Source organism: Leucoraja erinacea, chromosome 40 (genome assembly GCF_028641065.1).
Source record: "Leucoraja erinacea ecotype New England chromosome 40, Leri_hhj_1, whole genome shotgun sequence".
Taxonomy (NCBI): domain Eukaryota; kingdom Metazoa; phylum Chordata; class Chondrichthyes; order Rajiformes; family Rajidae; genus Leucoraja; species Leucoraja erinaceus.
Window position 1 is genome coordinate 2476019 of NC_073416.1, and position 24421 is coordinate 2500439.

General features: G+C 52.0%; 1 protein-coding gene across 2 annotated transcripts in view; it reads left to right on the forward strand.

The window, feature by feature from the left end:
* LOC129714622 (zinc finger protein GLI1-like) overlaps positions 1-24421 on the forward strand; it is a 58448-nt gene that overhangs the window by 19205 nt on the left and 14822 nt on the right. Inside the window, exons 3-5 of one of the 2 annotated variants that reach the window (XM_055664314.1) lie at positions 18113-18218; positions 21149-21324; positions 23518-23619. In XM_055664314.1, the coding sequence (XP_055520289.1) occupies positions 18113-18218; positions 21149-21324; positions 23518-23619 (384 nt within the window). The remainder of the gene's footprint in view (positions 1-18112; positions 18219-21148; positions 21325-23517; positions 23620-24421) is intronic. The other variant, XM_055664315.1, reaches the window with a different exon arrangement.

The following is a 24421-nucleotide window of genomic DNA, read 5'->3' on the forward strand; positions in this document are numbered from 1 at the left end:
CCCAGCCTCAACTACCTCCTCCGGCAGCTCGTTCCATACACCCACCACCCTCTGAGTAGAAAAATTAACCCTCAGGTTCCTATGAAATCTTTCCCCCTGCACCTTAAACCTACGTCCTCTGGTCCTCAAAGGTGAAGGGGGTTTGTTAGTCGGAATGTTGGAGTAAGTATCAAAGGGCTGGAGGTGGGAAGGAGATAAAAGTGTGTGGGATAATTGCAGCATCTGCAGTTTCTCGTGGCGTCTCCTTACTCTGTACGTGTCCTCTTTGCCCCCCCCCCCCCCCCCCCCCGCTTCATCACCCACTTGATAATGATCCATTCACTTTGGGCGGCACGGTGGCCCAGCGGTAGAGTTGTGGCCTCACGGCGCCAGAGACCCGGGTTCCATCCCGACTACGGGCGCTGTCTGTACGGAGTTTGTACATTCTCCCCGTGACCTGCATGGGTTTTCTCCGGGTGCTCCGGTTTCCTCCCACACTCCAAAGGCGTGCAGGCTTGAGGGTTAATTGGCTTCTGTAAATCACCTGTCGTGTGCATGATAGATCGGGTGTGAATGGGTCACCGTTGGTCGGCGCGGACTCGGTGGGTGGAAGGTCTTGTTTCCGTGCTGTATCTCTAAAGTCTAAAGTAAAGGAAGTGTGATTATCAGAGTGAGGCCAAATGCAAATTGGAGGAACAGCACCTCATATTTTGCTTGGGCAGCTTACACCCCAGCGGTACGAACATTGACTTCCCCAACTTCAAGTAACCCTTACATTCCCTCTCTCTCCATCCCTCCCCCACCCTACGTGTTATACTAGTTTCACTGTTGGCTTGTTGAGTTTCATTGTCTGTAACTCATTTTCACCTAGCCCACAGCTAACAATGGCCTACCTGTTTCCTTTATCATTGTTACTTTTTTGCATATCTTTCACTCATTTGTTCTATATCTCTCCGTATCATCGTCTATATCTCTTGTTTCCCTCTCCCCTGACTCTCAGTCTGAAGAAGGGTCTCGACCCGAAACGTCACCCATTCCTTTTCTCCAGAGATGCCGCCTGTCCCGCTGGGTTACTCCAGCATTTTGTGTCTGTCTGTGATTTTGATCAGCTGGGCACGTGGGCTGAGGAATGGTTAATGTAGATAATTTGAGGTGTTGCATTTTGTGAAGTCAAACCAGGGCAGGACCATCTTACTGAATGGCAGGGCCCTGGGAGTGTTGTAGAACAGAGGGATCTCGGAGTGCGGCTGCATAATTCCCTGAAAGAGCCCTCACAGGTGGACAGGGTGGTCATACAGGCTATCGGTACATTGGCCTTCATCAGTCAGTGTATTGAAGGCGGAAGTTGAGAGATCATGTTGCAGTTGTACAATACATTCATGAGGCCGCATTTGGAGTACTGTAGGTAGACAAAAATGCTGGAGAAACTCAGCGGGTGAGGCAGCATCTATGGAGTGAAGGGATAGGTGACGTTTCGGGTCGAGACCCTTCTTCAGACCGATGAGACTAGTGCAGAAGGGGCATCTTAGTCAGCATGGGCAAGTTGGGCCGAAGGGCCTGTTTCCATGCTGTATGACTCCAGGACTCTTTGACTCTGTTATATATTTGATCAGACCAAATAAAGCTGGAAAAAATTGGAATAAATGATCAGATAATAAAAGGGACTCGAAGTTTATGTCAACAGATTACTGCAGATAGCAGGACAATCGGATAAGAAGACATTTGGGATATCGGCCATTATTGGTCACGGACTGCAATCTATTGACAGTGAAGTCATGGCAGAAATGTATTAGACATAGGTACCTGGGGAGGGGCTGATTTGGGTGGGAAGGGATGAGTTCACCAGGGAGTTGCGGTAGGAACAGTTTGTAGGTTAATTGGCTTCGGTAAAGATTGTTAATTGTCCCTAGTGTGTGTAGGAGAGTGCCAGTGGTCGCTGGGTGGGCTGAAGGGCCTGTTTCCGTGCCGTATCTCTAAAGTCTGAAGTAAAGTCAAAGACAGGAAGAAATCGTAGGAATCTTTGGGCCTAACCCGAAAGGCTTTTCTCAGCAGATGGTGAAAAGAGAGTGGGAAAGGAGGAGGTGGGGCCAAGAGATCAAGATACGGCACGGTCGATGATAAGGAGATGGCGGAAGTGCCAAATGAATGTTTTTGCTTCAGTCTTCGCAGTGGAGAAGGGACGATAGTGGAGATAGTGGGAAATGCAGAGATTAGAGGCAGGAAATAAGAAATAGGCTAGTGTAAACAGCACAACTGCAGTGGAAAAAGCACTGGGAGCGATGCCAGCCAGACAAGTCCCACCCTGGTAGACGCTGAGTCAAAATAGATCAGGGAATTCGATACCTCCAGATCCAGCGATAACGCAGGAGTGGAAGATGGCGGTTGTTAAACAGTTACTCAGGACAAGGGCCGCTCTGGCTAGATGCCCATTGTGTGCACATCCCTCCTCGCACTGTGTGAATGTACTGGTCACTCGCCTTATTGAACCGCCGCAGTGCATGTTTAGTTTCATCTAAGATACACACAAAATGCTGGATTAACTCAGCGGGACAGGCAGCATCTCTGGAGAGAAGGAATGGGTGACGTTCTTCAGACTGAGAGTCAGGGGAGAGGGAAACGGGAGATATGGACGGTGATGTAGAGAGATAAAGAACAATGAATGAAAAATATGCAAAAAAGTAACGGTGATGAAGGAAACAGGCCGTTGTTAGCTGTTTGCTGGGTGAGAACGAGAAGCTGGTGCGACTTGGGTGGGGGAGGGATAGAGAGAGAGGGAATGCCGGGGCTACCTGAAGTGAGAGAAATCAATATTCATACCACTGGGGTGTAAGCTGCCCAAGCGAAATATGAGATGCTGTTCCTCCAATTTGCGTTTAGCCTCACTCTGACAATGGAGGAGGCCCAGGACAGAAAAGTCAGTGTGGGAATGGGAAGGAGAATTAAAGTGTTTGGCAACCGGGAGAGATCAGGTTGGTTCAGGTGGGCTGAGCGAAGGTGTCCCGCGGAACGATCGCCCAGTCTGCGTTTGGTCTCGCCCGCCGATGTATAAGAGTCCACATCTTGAACAGCGGACACAGTAGACGAGGTTGGAGGAGGTGCAAGTGAATCTCGGCCTAACCTGTAAGGACGGTCGGGGTCTCTGGACAGAGTCGAGGGAGGAGGTATAGGGACAGGTGTTGCATCTTCTGCGGTTGCTGGGGAAGGTACCTGGGGGAGGGGGTGGTTTGGGTGGGAAGGGATGAGTTAACCAGGGAGTTGCGAAGGGAACGGTCTCTGCGGAAGGTGGAAAGTGGTGGAGATGGGAAGATGTGACTAATGGTGGGATCCCGTTGGAGGTAGTTTAATTTATTTTAGTTTAGAGGTACAGCCATTCTTCAGACCCGAAACGTCACCCATTTCTTCTCTCCAGGGATGCTGCCTGTCCCGCTGAGTTACTCCAGCACTTTGTGTCTATATCTTCGGTGTAAACCAGCATCTGCAGTTCCTTAGAGTGGCCATCTTTATTAGGTCAGACTCCATCAAGTGACCTCTGACCACTGATATTTTTATCACTCGTAAACAAAAGCATTCAAATAGGTTGCTTTATTTCTTTGCCTCCGTGCTGTTATTCAGGGCTGCACACTTTAGTGTCCCAGGGAGTAGGATTCCATTGCTGCCGGTCTCAGGGCAATGGTGGAAGTCAAGCCCTCTGCAGCGTTACAAAGGCCCACAGGCCTCACCGAACCGAGGGACCTGGAGAGAGGCCCGGAGTGCGGCCTCCTCCCTGTGAAGTGCAAGCAGCTCAGCACAAATGTTTGCAGACGGATCGAGATCGATTATACAGAGGGTGGGCACAAAGACCAAAGACTACATCAATGGAGAAACCACCACCCCCCCCCCCTCCCCTCATCACCACCCCCCCCCCCCTCCGTCTACCCTCAGAGCAGCTGAGGCGTAAATAAACCATCATCGTTCCTCAAGCAAACATGTTCTGCAGCTGATCAAGAGGAGATCATTCACAAGGGTGACACAGTTACTGGATTTGCGGCCTACTGCATCAATTGAATGTCAAGCATTGTACAATAAGAAACATCTAGTGGGAGAGTCTAGGACTAGAGGTCACAGCCTCAGAATTAAAGTACGTTCCTTTAGGAAGGAGATGAGGAGAAATTTCTTTAGTCAGAGGGTGGTGAATCTGTGGAATTCATTGCCACAGACGGCTGTGGAGGCCGTCAATATATATGGCGGAGATAGAGAGATTCTTGATTGATTTTGATTGATTGATTGATTCTTAAATTATTGATAAAATATAATTATAAATTCTTAAGTTATAAATAACAAAATAATGTGATTTTATACGTTTTATCTGCTTCTGTTACTGGTATTGGTATGAAGTGTGCATCTGTGGAGAACATGGATAGGTGACGTTTCACAGAGTGCTGGAGTAACTCAGCGGGTCAGGCAGCATCTGTGGAGAACATGGATAGGTGACGTTTCACAGAGTGCTGCAGTAACTCAGCGGGTCAGGCAGCATCTGTGGAGAACATGGATAGGTGACGTTTCACAGAGTGCTGGAGTAACTCAGCGGGTCAGGCAGCATCTGTGGAGAACATGGATAGGTGACGTTTCACAGAGTGCTGGAGTAACTCAGCGGGTGGAGTAACTCAGTGGAGTCAGGCAGAGTGCTGGATCTGCGGGTCAGAAGCATGAAACATGGATAGGTGACGTTTCACAGAGTGCTGGAGTAACTCAGCGGGTCAGGCAGCATCTGTGGAGAACATGGATAGGTGACGTTTCACAGAGTGCTGGAGTAACTCAGCGGGTCAGGCAGCATCTAACGCCTCTGTGGTTGGCTGATAATTATTGGCCTGGACGTTGGGTGAAAACTTCCTGTTCGTAGAACATCGAACAGTACAGGTTCTGAAGAAGGGTCTTGACCCAAAACGTCGCCCGTTCCTTCTCTCCAGAGATGTTGCCTGTCCCACTGAGTTACTCCGGCATTTTGTGTCTACCTTCGATTTAAACCAGCATCTGCAGTTCTTTTGTTGTGTGCTAACCAGTCAGCGGAAAGACAATACATGATTACAATCGAGCCGTCCACAATGTACAGATACATGATAAGGGAATAACGTTTAGTGCAAGGTAAAGCCAGCAAAGTCCGATCAAAGGTAGTCTGAGGATCTCCAAAGAGGTAGATAGTAGTTCAGCACTGCTCTCTGGTTGTGGTAGGATGGTTCAGTTGCCTGATAACAGCTGGGAAGAAACTGTCCCTGAATCTGGAGGTGTGTGTGTGCGTTCGTTTTCACACTTCTGTACCTCTTGCCCGATGGGAGAGGGGAGAAGAGGATAAATCGCAAGGCAGGCGAGGGAGAGGGCGATGTGCTGCTGGACCTGGGCAGAGCGGGGAGCGAGGGCGGACATTTGACCCGAGGGTGACCTTTCCCTTGTTGACCTCTAATTAGGTTTGTTTGCTGTGGGAAGTCGCGGGTTAATTGAGAACAGGCTTGAAAGTTGAGGTGAAGTGAGTGGTGCTCAGTGTGGGTGGTGAAGCTGGCCACAGGGGGGCGCACCAGGCTCGGCCAGTGGACCTTGTGTCGGCCTGGGGTGGGTGTGGGGGGGGAGGGCTAAACCATCGGCTAAACCCCCTCCCCCCCTGTTTTTGTTCCCTTTCTTTCAGGACCACACTCTCGGACAGCAGAAAGAGAATGGCAATTCTCGCCTGGCCCTTGTTAGGAACACTCCCAGCCCAATTTGCTTTCAGTAGACAATAGACAATAGGTGCAGGAGTAGGCCATTCGGCCCTTCGAGCCAGCACCACCATTCAGTGTGATCATGGCTGATCATCCCCAATCAGTACCCTGTTCCTGCCTTCTCCCCATATCCACAGAGTGCTGGAGTAACTCAGCTGGTCAGGCAGCATCTGTGGAGAACATGGATAGGTGACGTTTCACGGAGTGCTGGAGTAACTCAGTGGGTCAGGCAGCATCTGTGGAGAACATAGATAGGTGACGTTTCACAGAGTGCTGGAGTAACTCAGCGGGTCAGGCAGCATCTGTGGAGAACATGATAGGTGACGTTTCACAGAGTGCTGGAGTAACTCAGCGGGTCAGGCAGCATCTGGGGGCTAAGGAAATAGGCAATGTTTCGGGCCGAAACCCATAAGGGTTTCGGCCCGAAACGTTGCCTATTTCCAGAAGGATTTCGGCCCGAAACGTTGCCTATTTCCTTAGCTCCATAGATGCTGCTGCACCATAACCCAGCGGGTCAGGCAGCATCTGTGGAGAACATGGATAGTTGACGTTTCACAGAGTGCTGGAGTAACTCAGCGGGTCAGGCAGCATCTGTGGAGAACATGGATAGGTGACGTTTCACAGAATGCTGGAGTAACTCAGCGGGTCAGGCAGCATCTGTGGAGAACATGGATAGGTGACGTTTCACAAAGTGCTGGAGTAACTCAGCGGGTCAGGCAGCATCTGTGGAGAACATGGATAGGTGACGTTTCAGGTTGGAACTCTTCTATACACTTGTGTCGTGATTGACTGATAGATACAGCATGGAACCAAGCCCTTCATCCCACCGAATCCAAGCTGACCAGATGTGCAGGTTTCTAATAATCCTGCTTAATATAATGTTTACCTCCATAAATGTCCCTACTTTAAGAGCGCATGGTATTTGGAGCACAATTCTGCCACTGGAATTGCAGTGAACAATAGTTTCGAGGTACAAATTGGAAACAGGCCCTTCGGCCCACCGAGTCCACACTGACCATCGATCACCCGTTCACATGAGTTCTATGTTATCCCACTATCTCATCCACTCCCTACACACAAGAGGGCAATTTACAGAGGGACCGATAGACCTACAAACCCCCCGCACGCCTTTGGTGATGTGGGAGGAAACCGGAGCACCCGGAGTAAACCCACACGGTCACAGGGAGAACGTGCAAACTCCACACAGAGAGTGCCCACTGTCTCACTGCCTGGGAAAGTCGAGTGGTCCCTCGCAGCTCCGTCGGGAATCTGAAAATTCCTGAGCGTCATTCCCTATTCTACTTCCCTGTGGAGTCGGCAGCTCGATCTGGCACAGGCTTATCCAAATATGGTCCTTTTTCCCGGAGTATTAGGAATTAGGTGAACATGTGAATTGCAGATGCTGGTTTGTGCCGAATGTAGACACAAAATTCTGGAGTAACTCAACTGAACAGGCAGCATCTCCGGAGAGAAAGAATGGGTAACGTTTTGGGTCAAGACCCTTCGTTACACTGAGAGTCGGGGGAGAGGGAAACTAGAGATATGAAAAGATACAAAGAATGAAGAAAAGGTCTTGAATGGAAACGTCACCCATTCCTTCTCTCCAGAGATGCTGCCTGTCCCGCTGAGTTACTCCAGCATTTTTTGTCCGTCTCCGATCAAAGGTAGTCTGAGGGTCTCGAATGAGGTAGATAGTAGCTCAGGACTCTGGTTGTGGTAGGATGGTTCAGTTGCCTGATAACAGCCGGGAAGAAACTGTCCCTGTATCTGGAGGTGTGCGTTTGTTTTCACACTTCTGTACCTTTTATCCTGATGGGAGAGGGGAGAAGAGGGAGTGGCCGGGGTGAGACTGGTCCTTGATGATGCTGCTGGCCTTGCCGAGGCAGCGTGAGGTGTAGATGGAGGCGATGGAATGAAGGGAGGTTGGTTTGTGTGATGGTCTGGGCTGCGTCCAGAATTCACTGCGATATATTGCGGTCTTGGATGGAGCTGTTCCCAAAGCATGCTGTGATGCATCCCAATAAATCCGGATAAATTGTACAATTCATGTTAATGACCGCATTAGAATGCATCGGAATGTTGTGCCTCATTAAATTCGTAGCTCGCAAACACTGGCAAAATGTTTCTTCACACTCAAAACTTCAATACCTCGCTTCCTGGTTAGTGCTGACCCTTGTGGATATGTGCATGGCAAATCTTTTGTTTTACCTCCTCCCTTGACTCCATTCAAGGACCCAAGTAGTCTTTCCAGATGTGGCAGAGGTTCACCTGCACCTCCTCCAACCTCATCTATTGCATCCGCTGCTCTAGGTGTCAGCTGATCTACATCGGCGAGACCAAGCGTAGGCTTGGCGATCGTTTTGCCGAACACCTCCGCTCGGTCCGCCTTAACCAACCTGATCTCCCGGTGGCTCAGCACTTCAACTCCCCCTCCCATTCCCAATCCGACCTTTCTGTCCTGGGCCTCCTCCATGGTCAAAGTGAGGACCACCGTAAATTTGTGGAGCAGCACCTCATATTCCGCTTGGGCAGTTTGCACCCTAGCGGCAGGAACATTGACATCTCCAATTTCAGATAGTCCTTACTTTCTCCTCCCCTTCTCAGCTCTCCCTCAGCCCACTAGCTCCTCCTCTTCCTTTCTTCCTCCCGCCCCCCCCCCACCCTCACATTAGTCTGAAGAAGGGTTTCGACCCGAAACGTTGCCTATTTCCTTCGCTCCAGAGATGCTGCCTCACCCGCTGAGTTTCTCCAGCATTTTTGTCTACCTTCGATTTTCCAGCATCTGCAGTTCCTTCTTAAACAGGCGTGTGTGGTGGTTGGCAGCCTGCTGTACGTGGTCAGTTGGATGAAGTCATACGTGTGGAGGTGGTGGGTGTGTGCAGCCAGCCGACAAAAGTACGTGCTGTCATATGCACCGGCAGTGAACTGGAACAAGGAGAGTCTTACTTGCTGCAGCTTTAGGGGCCTCTGGATGCAACAACAACTGCAGTAAATGCACAATAAGTTATTCTTTTTGTCCAGAGTAAATTAGACTCATGGAAACCAAATGCAAACTCCATGTTTAGTTTAATTTGGAGATACAGCGCGGAAACAGGCCCTTCGGTCCCCCGAGTCCGTGCCAACCAGCGATCCCCGTACACTAAAAACACTATCCCACACACACTAGGGACAATTTACAATTCAGCCGAAGCAAATTAACCTGCAAACCTGCAAACCTGCACGTCTTTGGAGTGTGGGAGGAAACCGGAGCACCCGGAGAAAATGCATGCAGCTCATGGGGAGAGAACGTGCAAACTCCGTACAGACAGCACTTGTAGTCAGGATCTTGTTCTTGATTGTACCTGTGCATGGTACGATGGCAGGGGGGCTAAAGAAGGGTGTCGACCCGAAACGTCACCTATTCCTTTTCTCCAGAGATGCTGCCTGTCCCACCGAGTAAAGGGCCTGTCCCACTGTACGAAGTAATTCAAGAGTTCTCCCGAGTTCTCCCCTGATTCGAGCTTGTGTAATGTACGTAGCGGCTCGTACGAGTAAAAAGTTAAAAAAAATTTCATCACGAGTATTTTTTTACTTGTGGACATTTTTCACAGTGTTGAAAAAAACGTCACGAGTTTACCGGATTTCCCGAGTACCTACCGTTACTCGTACGAGCCGCTACGGGACATCCACGAGCTCCGACGTACCCGCCACAGACATTACACGAGCTCGAATCAGGGGAGAACTCGGGAGAACTCTTGAATGACCTCGTACTGTGGGACAGGCCCTTCACTCCAACATTTTGTGGATCTCGGGTCATTCCATCCTGAAGTCAACATCCAAGGGAAATAGCACAGGGGAAGCTTCGGACCAAGCAGTGGAGTACTGATGTGAAAGAGTTTTATACACTTGACGTCTATCCCATTGCCAGGGCCTATGGTGCCTTGGGCATTGCGTGCAATCAGATGTGTAGCCGGGACTGCCAAAGAGAAAGATGCACCAATACCAGCAGTGAACTGCAGACGCTGGAATCTCGATTAAACACAAAGTGCTGGAGGAACTCAGCGGGTGAAGCAGCACCTGCGGAGGGAATAGACAGGCGATGTTTCAGGTCGGGAGGCTTCTTCAGACTGACCCACTGAGTTTCTCCAGCACTTTGTATTTCATATAATTACCAGCAATTCAACGTGCATGTTTAGGTCCGTTTGGTCTGCTCAGTTTCACTGTTTGTATCCACTCGTTAGAAACATAGACAATAGGTGCAGGAGTAGAGGCCATTTCGGCCCTTCGAGCCAGCACCATTCGCCATTCATTGTGATCATGGCTGATCATCCCCAATCAATAACCCGTACCTGCCTTCTCCCCATATCCTTTGACTCCACTAGCCCCTAGAGCTCTATCTAACTCTTTTTAGATTTGACCCGTGAATTGGCCTCCGCTGCCCTCTGTGGCAGGGAATTCCACAAATTCACAACTCTCTGGGTGAAAAAATGTCTTCTCACCTCAGTCTTAAATGGCTTCCCCTTCATTCTAAGACTGTGTGGCCCCTGGTTCTGGACTCGCCCAACATTTTCCACAGCCAACAACAGACCATTGTGGGCTCCACCTTTAACTTGACCACCGTTGCTGGCTTTGATTTGTCCTATTGCACACCCCTCCGTCTATTTGCTCCGTGCACCTTTTCGTAACTCTCGGCTCACTCTCCCCGACTCTCAGTCTGAAGGAGGGTCTGGACCCGAAATGTCACCCGTTCCACTCTCTCCAGAGATGCTGCCCGACCCACTGGAGTTGCCCCAGCTTTTTTTGTGCCTGTCTTTGGTGTAAACCAGCATCTGCAGTTCCTCCCTACACGGTGTGGCCCGTGGACATTGGTAAGTGTCGTGAATGGCACTCATCCACGTGGCCCTAGGCTGCTGTCATCTCAACTCCTTTCCAAGTAAAACATGACCGAGAGCCACTGGGGGGTCCTGACCTCATTGTTGATCTGAGAATACAAGTTGTTTTGCACAGATTCAATGTAGCTTTTGTGAGGGGTGTGTGTGTGTGTATGGGGGGGTTTCGCCTCTCCATGAGAGAAGAATGCGAGTCCGCGATGTTCTACCGCGGCGTGTGGGAGGGCCGCTCTTGCCGCTCTTTACCGAGTCCATTCACTGCCCCAAAATGCTTAACGAAGGATCACAAAGCGAGTCCGGTTACCAGGAGGGATTTGCAAGTCATTGACATTCATCTCAGACTTCAGAGGGAGCAGGGAGAGGTTCCTCTTGAGAAAAGGATAGCAGCTCTTCAGCAGAGAGGAGGTCACGGCATGAGAGTGCTTCATCAAACAGCTCTCCGCCACCGCCAATTACCTCAGGCGAAAGTGCCCTTTTATTATTCCAGTTTATGTAGAACAAATAGCTTTACAGGGTCAATAATCGACTCAATTACAAAGCAAACTCGACAAGAGGGGCTGGGCTGCTGGTGACGCGCGCGGGGGAGGGAGGGTGTGCAGCCCGCCCTTTCTTTAAGATGAACTTGCAGGCTGTCTCACCCACCTGCGGCCTACTCCTGCTCCTGACCAACCTCCCCATAACCCCCATCTCATCTCATCTCATCTCATCTCCCGCCTGGGTTGTTCTTCAGGGAGGGGAAGGGCCCCAACCACCTGAGAAGAAGCAACAAAGAGAGGCTTCCGTGGGGGAGATAAGGCGGGAGGATGACTCTTTCATTCATTTCACTCGGATTTGGGAAACCGGCTCGGAGGTGTGGCGTCAAAGGACGGGGGCAAGATGTGGTGGTGGTGTTCTATCCGATTCACCCTCACCCCCCCCCCCCTCCCCCCCCCCCACCGCCTCCTCCCCTCCCCCTCTACCACCTACCTCCCCCCTCCCACCTCGCCCCCTCTACCACCTCCCCCTCTCTCCCCTCCCCCCTCCCCCTCCCATCTCCCCCTCCCATCTACCCTCTCCCCCCCTCCCCCCCTCCCATCCCCTCCCATCTCCCCCCTCCCCCCCCCCCCCTTACCCCCCTCCACCCTCCCCCTTCTCCTCCCCCCCCACCCCCCCCCATCCCCCCCCTCTCCTCCCCCTCCCATCCCCCCCTTCTCCCCCTCCCATCCCCCCCCCCCTCTCCCCCCCCCCCTCCCTCCCGCCCCCCCCCACCCCCCCCCACCCCCCTCCCACCCCCCCCCCCCACCCTTCTCCCCCTCCCCTCTCCCCCCCCCCCTCCCCCTCCCATCTCCCCCTCCCACCTCGCCCCCTCTACCCCCTCCCATCTCCCCCCCTCTCTCCCCCCCTCCCATCCCCCCCCCTCTCACCTCCCCCATTCTCCACCTCCCCCCCTCCCCCATCTCCCCCCCCCCATCCCCCCCCCCATCTCCCCCCCCTCTCATCTCCCCCTCTCCCTACCTTACCCCTCTCCCACCTCCCGCCCACACCTTCCCACCCTCTCTCACCATCACCCCCCCCCCCCCCCCCCCCCCCTTCATTGTCACGTGTACCGAGGTACAGTGAAAAGCTTTTGTTGCGTGCTAACCAGTCAGCGGAAAGACAACACGTGATTACAATCGAGCCATTTCTCAGTGTACAGATACAGGATAAGGGAATAACGTTTAGTGCAAGGTAAAGTCAGATCAAAGATAGTCCGAGGGTCACCAAAGAGGTAGATAGTAGTTCAGCACTGCTCTCTGGTTGTGGTAGGATGGTTCAGTTGCCTGATAACAGCTGGGAAGTATCTTTGTAGGAAGGAACTGCAGATGCGTCAACATCATGTTTGGTGATTAACTTTCTCTGCATTCATGTCGTGGCAGCAAGTCAGGCCCACCGCATGTTTTGGCGATGCACGATGCCCCCCCCCCCCCCCACCCCCCCCCCCCCCCCCCCCCCCCCCCCCCTGCTGCCTGAACACACTGGTGCAGTGAGCTGAGTGCACAGACACTCAGGTAGTGTTTCACACACCTCAAGGGGTCTTGGAACACCCACACACTCTGCTACTGCCTCAAGCCAAAGAAAAGAAAACGCCTCAGACACGTGGCTGTGAGCCAATTTCAAAGCCTCTCTCTCTCTCTCTCTCTCGCTCCCACTCTCCCCTCTCTTCCTCCACTCTCTCTTTCTCTCTCCTACTCTCCCCCTCCCCCACTCTCTCTCCCTTTCCCCTCTTTCTCTCCCTCCCACCCTCCCCCTTTCACTCCCCCTCTCTCATTCTCCTCCCTCTCCCCCTTTTCCCCCCTCTCTCTCCCTCCCTCCCCCCTTTTCTCCCTCTCCCTCTCCCCCTCCCCCTCTCCCCTCTCTCGTCACACCACGTCACCCCGTTTCACCTACTCTCCCCTCCCCCCCATCTCTCTGTCTCACGCCACGTTACACACTCTGGAGAACATGGATAGGTGACGTTTCACAGAGTGCTGGAGTAACTCAGTGGGTCAGGCAGCATCTGTGGAGAACATGGATAGGTGACGTTTCACAGAGTGCTGGAGTAACTCAGTGGGTCAGGCAGCATCTGTGGAGAACATGGATAGGTGACGTTTCACAGAGTGCTGGAGTAACTCAGCGGGTCAGGCAGCATCTGTGGAGAACATGGATAGGTGACGTTTCACAGAGTGCTGGAGTAACTCAGCGGGTCAGGCAGCATCTCTGGAGAACATGGATAGGTTTGTGCACGCCAGGTTGATTGCATTCGTTGAAACAGGGTGGACCACGTGAAGGTTGCAATCTCCCACCCCGAGATGCTGCCTGACCCACTGAGTTACTCCAGCACTCTGTGAAACGTCACCTATCCATGTTCTCCACAGATGCTGCCTGACCCGCTGAGTTACTCCAGCATTTTGTCAATGACCTGTTGAATCTTTTTTTTCCCAAACAGTGCCAAAAATCACCTGCTCAACTGCCCGTGCCGACCAGCGATCCCCGCACACTATCACTATCCTACACTAGGGACAAGTTACAATTTTACCAAAGCCAATTAACCTACAATCCTGTACGTCTTTGGAGGACTTGCAGGGGTGTAGAACGGTCAGGATGGGCCGAATGGCCTTGCCCTGCGCTGCCCCGGGACTGTCACTGCGCGGCTGCTGCTGCAGGGGGCCGTGGGGGGGGCAGCAGTGCAGCCTGACACACTCAGCCTTGCCGCTCTGTGGGTGGCGCCCTGCTCACAGCCTCGCATGGCTTGACTGCCAGTTAAACACCACAGACATCTGGCTCAGAGCTGCACGTCTGCTCACAGCAAGCCAGCCGCGCATGCCCTCTGCTCCTCACAGCGTGGCCGGCGCTCCAAGCTCCCCCCAGCTGAGGGTCCCGGCTCACACACGGGAGCTGTTGCTGACCTCATGGTTGCGTTTACAGCCCCTGCCATGAAGCTTGTTTTCCTGACATCCCTGACCCCTGACCCCTGGAATCATGGCTCCAGGCCTCTCCCTTGTGTACAGCACCTTGGAGACAGATGCTCCCTTTGCTCTCAGGAAAGACTGATCTTTGGTGAAATCACTCTCTCTCCCTCTTCATCCCTCTCCCATCTCTTCCCTCTCTCGCCCCAAATCCGTCTGTCTCTTCCTCTCTCCCCCTCATGCCTCTCTGTCTCTCTTTCTCTCTCTCCCCTCTCTCTTCCCTCTCACTCTATCCCCCTCTCTCTCCACTTCTTTCTCCATCTCTCTCTCTCTCTCTCTCTCGTTAGTCCTCTTTTTCCCATTCTGTCTGCTCCGTCCCTCTCTCTCTTCGACACCCCTCTACATCCCGCTCTCGTCACGTCTCCTTCCCATTTGCCTCTTTCCATGCCCTTTGCCTCCCCCACCCCCCTCCCCCCCGCCCCTTCTTTCTCCCTCCCCCCCCCCCCCCCCCCCCCACCCCTCTCTTCCCTACTCCTTCCCTATCTCCGACTGAGACTGAGACGGAGGCTTGCAGCTCGCAAACAGGCCCTTCAGCCCAACCTGCCCGTGCCGACCATCTACGCACGTCCCACCTGCCCACGTCTGGCCCGCATCCTCCCTCTCACACTCGCTCCTTCTTTCAACTTTTTGAGGAGCCTGTAGTTCATAGAACGAGCTGGATTCCACTCGCATTGCCATTGCCAGAAGATAGGCAGAAGTTGGTCGGATTCCTCTTTCCTTTTGAGATTTCAAAGGCCCTTTCTATGTCCTTTCACTGTCGGAAAGGTAGGAGTTCAACAAAAGTTACAGAAGTGTGAAAAGGAACGCACACCTTCAGATTCAGGGACAGTTTCTTCCCAGCTGTTATCAGGTGACTGAACCATCCTACCACAACCAGAGAGCAGTGCTGAACTACTATCTACCTCTTTGGTGACCCTCGGACTATCCTTGATCAGACTTTGCCTTGCACTAAACGTTATTCCCTTTATCCTGTATCTGTACACTGTGGATGGCTCGATTGTAATCATGTGTTGTCTTTCCGCTGACTGGTTAGCACGCAACTAAAAAGCTTTTCACTGGACCTCGCTACACGTGACAATAAACTCAACTCAAACTGAAACTGGGCTCCCAAGAGGTAATTTGTGTTGGGAAATTGGTAGCCAACCATTCCCACATCCCAGCCCTTTGTGGATCAGCTGTCCAAGGGGCGTCACGGTGGCGCAGCGGGTAGTGTCGCTGCCTCACAGCGCCAGAGACCCGGGTTCCATCCCGACTACGGGCGCTGTCTGTACGGAGTTTGCACGTTCTCCCCGTGACCTGCGTGGGTTTTCACCGGGGTGCTCCAATTTCCTCCCACACTCCAAAGACGTGCAGGTTTGTAGGTTAAATGGCTTTGCTATAAATGTAAATTGTCCCTAGTGTGTGTAGGATAGTGTTAGTGTGCGGGGATCGCTGGTCAGCACGGACTCGGTGGGCCGAAGGGCCTGTTTTGCGCTGTCTCTAAAACTAAACTGACATATAAACTGGCTGCTGAGAGACTGTGGAAGCCATCACCTTGGGAAACGTTTTTGTAAAATGCTGGTCCCATTGCTGTTTGTCATCTATATCAACGAGGTTAGGAGGATGAGTGGAAGGGACCTCATTGTAAACAAACAGAACAGTGAAAGGCCTGGATAGAGTGGATGTGGAGAGGATGTTTCCACTAGTGGGAGAGTCTAGGACTAGAGGTCACAGCCTCAGAATTAAAGGATGTTCTTTTAGGAAGGGGATGAGGAGGAATTTCTTTAGTGAATCTGTGGAATTCATTGCCACAGACGGCTGTGTCAGTGGATATCTTTAAGGCAGAGATAGATAGATTCCCAATTAACCTACAAACCTGCACGCACGTCTTTGCAGTGCGGGAGGAAAGCAGAGGTCTCGGAGGAAACCCACGCGGGTCACGGGGAGAACGTGCAAACTCCGTACAGACAGCACCCGTGGTCGGGATGGAACCCGGGTCTCAGGCACTGTGAGGAAAACAACTCTACCGCTGTGCCACTGAGCTACTTCATCACAGACAGAGGAGGGGTTGCTGGGGCGTGCTGGGCTGATCAAGTGGACTGAGCGCAGGGTCTGTTGAGGAATAGTCAAACATTTGTTGGTCAACATTGACCCACTTCCTGCGATCGGTGCCAAAATTGACATTTTGATGGTGAAACATTCATTCGTGGGTCAAAATTTGTACGCCCCTCTTTATTCGAGCTACATTCACTGCACGTGACCAGCTAAACAAACACAGGAGCCTGGGAAGCCAGTCCTTCTGTCCATAGATGCTGCCTGACCCGCTGAGTTAATCCAGCAGTCTGTGTCTGTCGGCTGGAAACGGTGGGCGCTGAGCTCCCCCTGCAGACCACAGAAGGTAGTGCCAGCAAGCAAGGCAGAGGCCCAGAGAAAAACATCACACACTTCAGGAAAAAAGCTTTTAAAACTTTCAAATAATAATACCTTCCCCTTAATCTACTGTGTGTTTAAAAAAAGTTTTCAGATTTTTCATTTGAGATGTGTGGGAAGGAACTGCAGATGCTGGTTTAAACCAAAGAAAGACACAAAATGCTGGAGTAACTCAGCGGGACAGGTCGCATCTCTCCAGAGAGTTGAGATTCTCCAGTTGAGTTACTCCAGCTATCTTCTTTTTCGTTTAAGACTTCTTTTCTCGCTGTTTTAACTAGGGCGCGGCGGGTGGAACGGCTGCCTCAGAGCGCCAGAGTCCCGGGTTTGAACCCGACCTCAGTAACTCAGCGGGATGGGCGGCATCTCTGGAGAGAAAGAATGGGTGATGTTTCGGGTCGAGACCCTTCTTCAGACTGGGAGTCCGGGGAGAGGGAGACACAGAGATAAGAAAGGGGCAGGTGTGAAAACGCGACATCAAAAGAGATGAAAAACAAGGAAAATGTAGAATCGACCATTGGTAGTTGGGAGAAGTTGACAACAAAGCAAACAGAGATACAATGTATAAGAAGGAACTGCAGATGCTGGTTTAAACCGAAGATAGGCGCAAAAAGCTGGAGTAACTCAAATAAAATGTAATCTGGGGGACAGTCAGACTGGTGGGAGAACTGGGAATGGGGAGGGATGGAGGGAGAGGGGAATGCAAGGGTTACTTGAGGTTAGAGAAGTCAATGTTTACACCGCTGGGGTGTAAGCTGCCCAAGTGAAACATGAGGTGCTGTTCCTCCAATTTTTCCAGGTGCTCGGGTTTGTAGGTTAATTGGCTTGGTGTAATTGTAAAATTGTCCCTGGTGTGTGTAAGGTCGCGTTAGTGTGCGGGGATCACTGGCCGGTGTGGACTCGATGGGCCGAAGGGTCTGTTTCTGCGCTGTATCTCTAAACTAAAAAACGTCTGTATCTGCTGTTCCAGGTGTGGCCCCCCCCCCCCCCCCCCCCCCGTTTCATCAGGACTACCCGCTGGCCTCACCATCCCACTGAAGACACTGGAAGCAGATGCATGCGCGGAAAGAAAGCCAGTGTGAAAGTGCATGGGCCGGTGGTGCCAACCAAGTGGAGGGCGGTGGCTAGTTAGGGCTCGGAGACTCTATCCAGGGAGCAGGCGCTAAGTCCTGGCACTGCTGTGTGGTGGCACTGCGTTGAGATGGCACCGTGCCATGTGTTGTCTTTCCGCTGACTGGATAGCACGCAACAGAAGCTTTTCACTGTACCTCGGTACACGTGAGAATAAACTCAACTCAACTGAACTAAATCAAACGCAGCGCTGAACTGTCACCTCCCGAAGCAGCCTGGCCAAAGCCTGACCCCTGCCCCCAGCATGGGCACAGGGGCAACACCATCCTGGCATCGTTCACCGATCTTTTAAAGCTCAATCCTGGAGGTCCCGCCCCGACAGTAGCTGCACCAGAGGGCGGCTCACCCCCATCTCCTCACGGGCATACGGGACGGGCACTAGACGCTGGCACTGTGACAATGTGGGCAACACTGGTACGGAGATCTGCCGCCCACCCCTGTGCCACCGTGCCTGTGGCTTGGGATTATTCAGTGCCAAGACGGGCACCTCATCCCCTGCCTAACGTGCTTGTCTTCTCTTCTCCCTCCTCCCCAGGTGCCCAGCAACATTACTCGGCTTTTCAAGCCTCGATGCCAGCCGATTCTTTGCTCCATGACTGTGGCAATCTCTACGACCCCAGCGTCCCTCAAACTGTGCGGGGGTAAGTCACGAGGGAGGGCGGGATGCCAGCGTAGCTGCCACCTGCACCCGGGCACCTGAATCAGATTCCTTACATCCCTCACCCTCCTGATGACACAAGCCTAGACCCAAGCTCAATGCAGGTACATGCACGCACACGCGCTCTCTCACAAACATGCACGCACGCACACGTACACACATGCCCTCCAACACACGCACGCGCATGCACACACACACATGCGCTCACACACACTCACACGCACACACACACACATGCACACACTGCTACACATTCACATATATGCACACACTCTTACTCACGTACACACACGCTTGTACGCACACACACATGCACGCACTCTCGCACACACACGCGTGCACACACTGCTACACATTCACATATATGCACACACTCTTACTCACGTACACGCACTCACACACACGCGCACTCACACACACACACACACACACACACACACACACACACACTCACACAGACACACACACACACACACACACACACACACAGACACACTCACACACACTCACACACACACTACACACACACACACACACACTCACACACACACACATACACACACACACACACACACACACACACACACTCACACACTCACACTCACACAGGGACACACTCACAGTTATTCACACCTGCTCACAGAGCACACGTCATTCACACCCGTGCAGACACACACCTTGTGTCCAGGTGCAGTGTGGACACACACACTGGCACACTCACAATGTGTGTGTGTGTGTGTGTGTGTGTGTGTGTGTGTGTGGCACCGTTCACCAGGTGATGGCTGGAGGCACCGGCTGCATTGGCCTCTGCGGCCTGGGTGGGCGAGACATCATCGCCCCTCTCCCCAGCCGCTGCCCGGCTAACTCGGCAACGGTGGTCTCCCATCCCGTCCCCAGCGCCGGTTCCGGACTCCACGCGGGTGCAGATTCCGACAGTCGCAGCGAGGTGGAACAGTGTCATCCTAGCGGGCTGTTGAATGCAAGGCTCGGCGCAGAACTGGCGCACCGGTAACGCCAGTATTGCTGCGCAAAAACGCAAACCCCCCTCACCCTGCCAGTAATGGCGCAAATATAATGTCCGTGTCGACGTCCATACGACATCTTCCTCCGCTGATCACTCCGTACCTTCAACCCTGTCCAATCCCATCATCCGTGCAGGAAGGAACCGCAGACGCTGGTTTACACCGAAGATAGTCGCAAAGTGCTGGAGTAACTCAGCGGGACAGGCGGCATCTCTGGAGAGAAGGAATGGGCGGCGTTTCGGGTCGAGACCCTTCAAGAACCTATCCATGTTCTCCACAGATGCTGCCTGACCCGCTGAGTTACTCCAGCACTCTGTGAAACGCCACCTATCCATGTTCTCCACACAGATGCTGCCTGACCCGCTGAGTTACTCCAGCACTCTGTGAAACATCACCTATCCATGTTCTCCACGGATGCTGCCTGACCCGCTGAGTTACTCCAGCACTCTGTGAAACATCACCTATCCATGTTCTCCACGGATGCTGCCTGACCCGCTGAGTTACTCCAGCACTCTGTGAAACATCACCTATCCATGTTCTCCACAGATGCTGCCTGACCCGCTGAGTTACTCCCTCAGTCTAATCCCTTCATCTCTTCGTTCCCCTCGTCCCACCCCCTCCCCACTTTCCCCACCCACCCTTTTCCTCCCCCTCATTCTTCCTCCTTATTTCCCCCCCTCCTCTCTGCTCCCTCTTTTGTTCCTCTTCCACGTTTCCCCCCCACCTCTCCAACCCTTCCCCCCCCCCCCCCCCCCCCCCCCCCCCCTCCGCTTCTTTCTCTTCACCTTGTTCCTCCCTTCCCTCTCTCCACCGGCACCCACAGTCTATGAACCTACTCCTCTTGCGCTCTCTCTCCCTCCGCCCTGCCTCCCGTCCCCCCGCCCACTTTAAGCATGGACAGCCAGCGCAAAGCACGGCAGGGGGGGCTGCAGAGAAGGCTGTCTGCCTGGAGTTTGGGAGACAATAGACAATAGGTGCAGGAGTAGAGGCCATTGGGCCCTTCGAGCCAGCACCACCATTCAATGTGATCATGGCTGATCATCCACAATCAGTACCCCGTTCCTGCCTTCTCCCCATATCCCCCTGACTCCGCTATCCTTAAGAGCCCTATCTAGCTCTCTCTTGAAAGTTTCCAGAGAACCTGCCTCCACCGCCCTCTGAGGCAGAGAATTCCACAGACTCACCACTCTCTGTGAGAAAAAGTGTCCGTTCTAAATGGCTTACCCCTTATTCTTAAACTGTGTGTGGCCCCTGGTTCTGGACTCCCCCAACATCGGGAACATGTTTCCTGCCTCTAGTGTGTCCTGACCCTTAATAATCTTATATGTTTCAATAAGATGCCCTCTCATCCTTCTAAACTCCAGTGTATACAAGCTCACAGCCGCTCCATTCTCTCAGCATATGACAGTCCCGCCATCCCGGGAATTAACCTGGTGAACCTACGCTGGGCTCCCTCAATAGCAAGAACGTCCTTCCTCAAACTGTACACAGTACTCCAGGTGTGGTCTCACTAGGGCCCTGTACAACTGCAGAGGGACCTCTTTGCTCCTATACTCAACTCCTCTTGTTATGAAGGCCAACATGCCATTCACTTTCTTCACTGCCTGCTGTACCTGCATGCTTACTTTCATTGACTGATGAACAAGGACCCCCAGGAAACGGGGCAGGAACCAGCAGCGGAGACCCTCACACCGCGGTCTGGAGTTGGCTACATGGCAGGTGCGGGCCACACAGCGCGGGGCAATGGTGGCTCCACGTCACCGCGCAACCAACACCACTTGGCCAGCAGAACTGCCTCCGCTGCTCACAACTCCCTTTTCTCTTCAGGAACGGTGTCAGCGGCTCTCGTTTCGCTGGCGGTTTTGATGCGTTTTCTTTACCTCTCCGTCAGGTGTGCTCCGTCGGACGGCCCGGCTCACTCCGACATCCCTTTCGGCCACGTGGAGGGCCACGCCGGGTGTGCCGCCCTCCACCACCTCCCGAGTCCGTATGTGGACCATCAGCTCCGGCCCGGCCAGGGGCAGTGTGCCAGCCTACCCGCTCCCCACCCGCTGGCACCAGCTGATGGTCAGTACACGTTTATGTTACTGGGCACAGTGAGACTCTTTGTTACGTACACAAACTTAGCAAATAGGTGCAGGTGGAGGCCATTTAGCCCTTCGTGCCAGCACCGCCATTCATTGTGATCATCCCCAATCTGTACCCCGTTCCTGCCTTCTCCCCATATCCCTTGACTCCACTAGCCCCAAGAGCTCTATCTAACTCTCTCTTAAATCTATCCAGTGATTTGGCCTCCACTGTGGCAGAGAATTCCACAAATTCACAACTCTCTGGGTGAAAAAGTCTTTTCTCATCTCAGTTTTTAATGGCCTCCCCTTTGTTCTTAGACTGTGGCCCCTGGTTCTGGACTCCTCCAAAATTGGGAACATTATTCCTGCATCTAACTTGTCCAGCCCTTTTATAATTTTATTAGTTTCTGTAAGATTCCCCCTCATCCTTTTAAACTCCAGTGAATATAAGCCCACTTTATATATCTATATTGCTAAAAGTCTGATCTTCACCACTTCCTGGTGTTCTGTATATTGATTTTAGGAAAAACGCTGCCACTTACGGCTGTGATTTTTGGTCATCTTACCCAGAGTCCCCCTCCGCTGTGCAGGACAAGAGGATTGTTCCCATTGATGAAAAATAAAAGAGTTATTAGTGTTTTAAAAATGTTGAGATTCTCTCTCCTGAAGGCCACGCTCCTTCCAGAGGGACTATAAAACCCAAAAGTGTTGAGTGCCTCAGTCAGTCTCTGCAAGATGGGGGAAGCGAGAGAGTCACGTCTCTCAGTCTGAGCTGTGAATAACACTGAACAAGTGTCTACTAAACTGTGAGTGTGGTTATACTGACCTTGAGTGCCCTTAATGTGGTTTGAAAATGAAAATGTGGTTGGTTTGAAATAAAAGCACAGCAAATGGCTGCTGGTGGTTGGTTTGAAATAGCAAATGATTAAAAGTCTAAACTTGACAACTTCCTGTTTGCACTGTATATTGATCACGGCTGTGATTTTTGGCCATCTTACTCAGTCCTCCTCCACACATCAGGTGCAGAGGATTCTTCCCATCAATGAAAAATAAAAGTGTTATTAGTGTTAAAAAAATGTTGAGAATCTCTCTCCAGTCAATCACGCCATGAAGGCCACGCCGCTTCTGGTGGGAGGGGGAGGGATTATAAAACCCGGAAGTGTGGGTGTGGCTCAGTCTCTGCAAGATGGGGGAGGGAGAGGTCATGACTGTCTGACCTGTGAATCAACTGAACACGCTGAATGTCTACTGAACTGTGAGTATGGTGTTTATGTGGTGTTTTGTGGGGTTTTATGGTGGTTTCACCCTGCATGAAATGGTATGAAACTGCATTTGAATTTGGCGGCCTTGCACACTACTTGAAATGGTATGAAACTGCACTTGAATTTGGTGGCCTTGCACCCTGCTTGAAATGGAATTTTAAGGAATAGCCGTGTTAACTGCCAGCCCACCAGCTGTGAGTGAGCTGCCATCACACCAGGCTTGAGTGACTGAGCTGCCACCCCAAGAATCCATTTGGCCTACAACACCCATACTAGCACTCCAGAAAGCGCTCCCCCCCCACTGGCCACCAATATTGGAATTGGCGGAGAGGTGGAATTGGAGCGTTGGGGGGGAAGTGGAGCGTTGGGGGACCAGCCCTCCCGTGTGAACATGGGACCCAACGGGTCCCACTTAGTCTAGTATATATGTATGTGTATATGTATACGTATACACATATATATATATATACACACATATATATACACATATATATATATGTGTGTGTGTGTGTGTGTATACATGTGTGTGTGTATACGTGTGTATATATGTATATATATATGTGTGTATATATATATATGTGTGTGTGTGTACATATATATGTGTATACATATGTGTGTGTATATATGTATACGTATGCATATATATATATGCATATATATATATATATATATATATATATATATATGTGTGTGTATGTGAATATATATATATAATATATACTGAAGTTGTTTTCTTGTGCATTATGTTTGCAGTGTACTGTTTACATATTGTGTTGTGCTGCTGTGAGTAAGAATGTCATTGTTCTGTCAGGGACACATGACAATAAAACACTCTCGAGTTGATGGAGTTGCCGGCAGATACCCACGGCTGGATTTTATTCCACGTTGTGCGGGTGGAATCACCGCTGCTTCCTCTCGTTGCTTTGCAGGGCCTTACACTGTGAGCTTCTACCACCAAGCCAACTTACACGCTGCCCATGGCGGGGATGTCACACTGCAGTCCTCTGCTGAGCACATGCACTCCATGGAGGGTGAGTTCCCCAGTCTGGGGTCTTCCGGAAACATTACTGGTATTGTTTCGTTTAGAGATACATCACGGAAACAGGCCCTTCGGCCCACCGAGTCCGCGCCGACCAGCGATCCCCCCCACTCTCGCACTATCCTACACTAGGGACATATTTTTACATTTTTACGCCAAGCCAATTAACTGACAAACCTGCATGTCTTTGATGAGTGGGAGGAAACCGAAGTTCTCAGAGAAAACCCACGCAGGTCACAGGGAGAACGTGCAAACTCCGTACAGACAGCACCTGTAGCCAGGATGGGACCCGGGTCTCTGGCGCTGTGAGCGCTGCAAGGCAGCAACTCTACCGCTGCACCACCGTGCATCTGTGTTCGGGTTTAGTGAAGGTCAATCTGACTTGGGATCTTTCCCAGCTTTTCCCGTGGCAATCCGTGAAGTACGATGGACAATGTCCAGCCTTTGTCCTGCCAACGTTGACTTCATGACCTAACTGTAACTTAACCGCCAGAGGGCGGCACGGCGGCGCAGCGGTAGAGTTGCTGCCTCACAGCGCCACAGACCCGGGTTCCATCCTGTCTGCGTGTGCGGAGTTTGCACGTTCTCGCTGTGACCGCGTGGGTTTCCTCCGGGTGCCCCGGTTCATAGGTTATAGGAGCAGTATAAGGCCATTCAGCCCATCAAATCTACTCCGTAATTCAATCACGCCTGATCTATCTTTCCCTCTCAACCCCATTCTCCTGCCTTCTCCCCTGACACCCCTGCCTTTGGGATGTGGTTTCCTCCCACTTCCCAAAGATGTGCGCGTTTAT